At 43.3% G+C, this 1879-nt stretch overlaps 1 protein-coding gene across 1 annotated transcript in view; it reads left to right on the forward strand.

The window, feature by feature from the left end:
- Positions 1-519: 519 nt before the first annotated feature.
- Positions 520-1879, forward strand: part of LOC104496222 (uncharacterized protein C8orf34 homolog) — a gene marked incomplete at its 3' end in the record, with an annotated part of 37985 nt that continues 36625 nt past the window's right edge. Inside the window, exon 1 of the mRNA XM_010139305.1 lies at positions 520-526. Within this exon, the coding sequence (XP_010137607.1) occupies positions 520-526 (7 nt within the window). The remainder of the gene's footprint in view (positions 527-1879) is intronic.

A 1879-nucleotide genomic window follows, 5' to 3' on the forward strand; every position in this document is an offset into this window, starting at 1 on the left:
AATCTATTGGCTTCATCCCTCTTTATCTCCAGCGTTTATGGGATTCTTCTTCTGGGAAACGGAATTGATATTATTTCTATAAAATGTTTATGACAGTGAAGTTTCAGAACAGTTTGTGTGAAGAGACTGAAAGAATAAACTCTGACAGAAAATGTAAGTGTATAGAAATTAAAAAACTGGTTCAGTGTCTCCAGCTCTTTGGGATTTTAACCAATTTTATACTTTCTCTTGAAGAGAAAGTGGGTTTTCTTGGTAACCGAACGTCTGCTCGGTTGGAGTGTTCAGGAGCCACGGTGGAGCAATGGGGCAGTTACAGGCTTTTTTTTTTTTTTTTTTTTTTTTTTTTTTTCTTTTTTTTTTTTCCTCTGGTGTTCCAAACACTGGAAGACAGATTTTTGATTAAGGCAGTGGAAAGCAAGTCACAGCCTATGAAAGTACCTCACTACTTGAGATGAATTTTCTCAGATAACCACATGCAATTAGATGAAATTAAGTTTCTTTTTGCTCTTTGGCTAGCCCATGGCGGGTAGGTTGGCCACTGTGGAATCTCAGAAGCTGGTGATGCAGCTGCTGTCAAGGAACCCCTCCCTCCTCCTGCACTGATGTGTAATTTGTTTTCTTCTAAGGTGCTGTAGGTGGAATGATTTTAACGGGCTTCCGCCCCTTTGGCAAAGCACATTTTTCATGGTGTGTCTATCGCTTTCTCTTTTCAGACTTCATATTTTTAGTTTGAAGCACACCTGGTCCTTTGTTAGAATCATGTGGAAAAGTTGAATTTTAAATGGTTCTACCCCTGCCACTGTTTTTCTGATGATTTTTTTTAAGGCGTGACTATCTTAGCTTATGGACTTTTTTTTTTTGCTGTTTGATTTTTTTTTATAGAAAAGCCTGTCTTAATTGTCTGGGTTGGTAAGTATGTCAGAAGGTGATGGTGTTCAGAGAACCTGTGGATAAATGAAAAAAAAAAATTCTAATGCTTCCCTTTATTTGGTAAAGGAAAAAACAGTTTTGTGAATTATTTTGTAAGAGAAAATGTAGCCCTGAGGTATAATCACCTCGAGTGACTGAGCTCAAGTAATCTCCATCATACTCATCCGTAAGGCACGTGTAGCTGAGCTGTGTGTGTCTGTTTGTATGTAGATGTCTCTGCACAAACGCCAGCTTTTCTGTGACTGCAGGAGTCACCACAGCACTTGCGGTGGCGGTCGGCTAGAATGTTGGCACTAGCATGTTGGATAACTAACGCCCAAGTTATTGGCTCAGAATTGCTCTTCCTGAAAGAAGGGGTGAGAATCCGGGGTATTGCTGGTGATCACCAAACTACGTCTCTGGTTTCGATGGTCCAGAGCAGTTGCTCAATCCTGAAATGCTTGTGCTGTTTCCACCTCCAGAGAGATGTTCCTTAACTAACCGTAGAGCAAATCCTTCTGCCTGTGGCTGTACATATCTGAACAGGATGGACAATCAGCGCTTTCCCTTTGCCCGTTCTGCAAACAAAATGGGCTGGAATTTAGATAGCGACTACGGAGAGCATGTGTACCCCTGGGCACCGCGTTGTGCTGCCCAGCCCGGGATGAATGGGCCTCGGCTGTGGAGGAGACAAGGGTTTCTTGGTTTCATTCCCACGTCAAAGAGTAAGTGCCAAGGTTTACAAAACTGGTTAATGCGAGGACAGGTTCTGCTCACAGAAGTGTGGATGCAAGGTAAAACCGTTTCCTTTACTTGATCTTTGCCACAGAATGAAATTCCAGAAAGTTCGTGAGCTAGACCTTGGCTCTCGGTGGAGTACTGCCACATGTGCAGTGTCCGAGGTCACCGGTGCATGCGGGTCAGTGGTGACTGACACAGCTGCGTTCGGGAGCCTACAGGTGCTCTCGGC

Source organism: Buceros rhinoceros, unplaced genomic scaffold (assembly GCF_000710305.1).
Source record: "Buceros rhinoceros silvestris isolate BGI_N320 unplaced genomic scaffold, ASM71030v1 scaffold5787, whole genome shotgun sequence".
NCBI lineage: Eukaryota > Metazoa > Chordata > Aves > Bucerotiformes > Bucerotidae > Buceros > Buceros rhinoceros.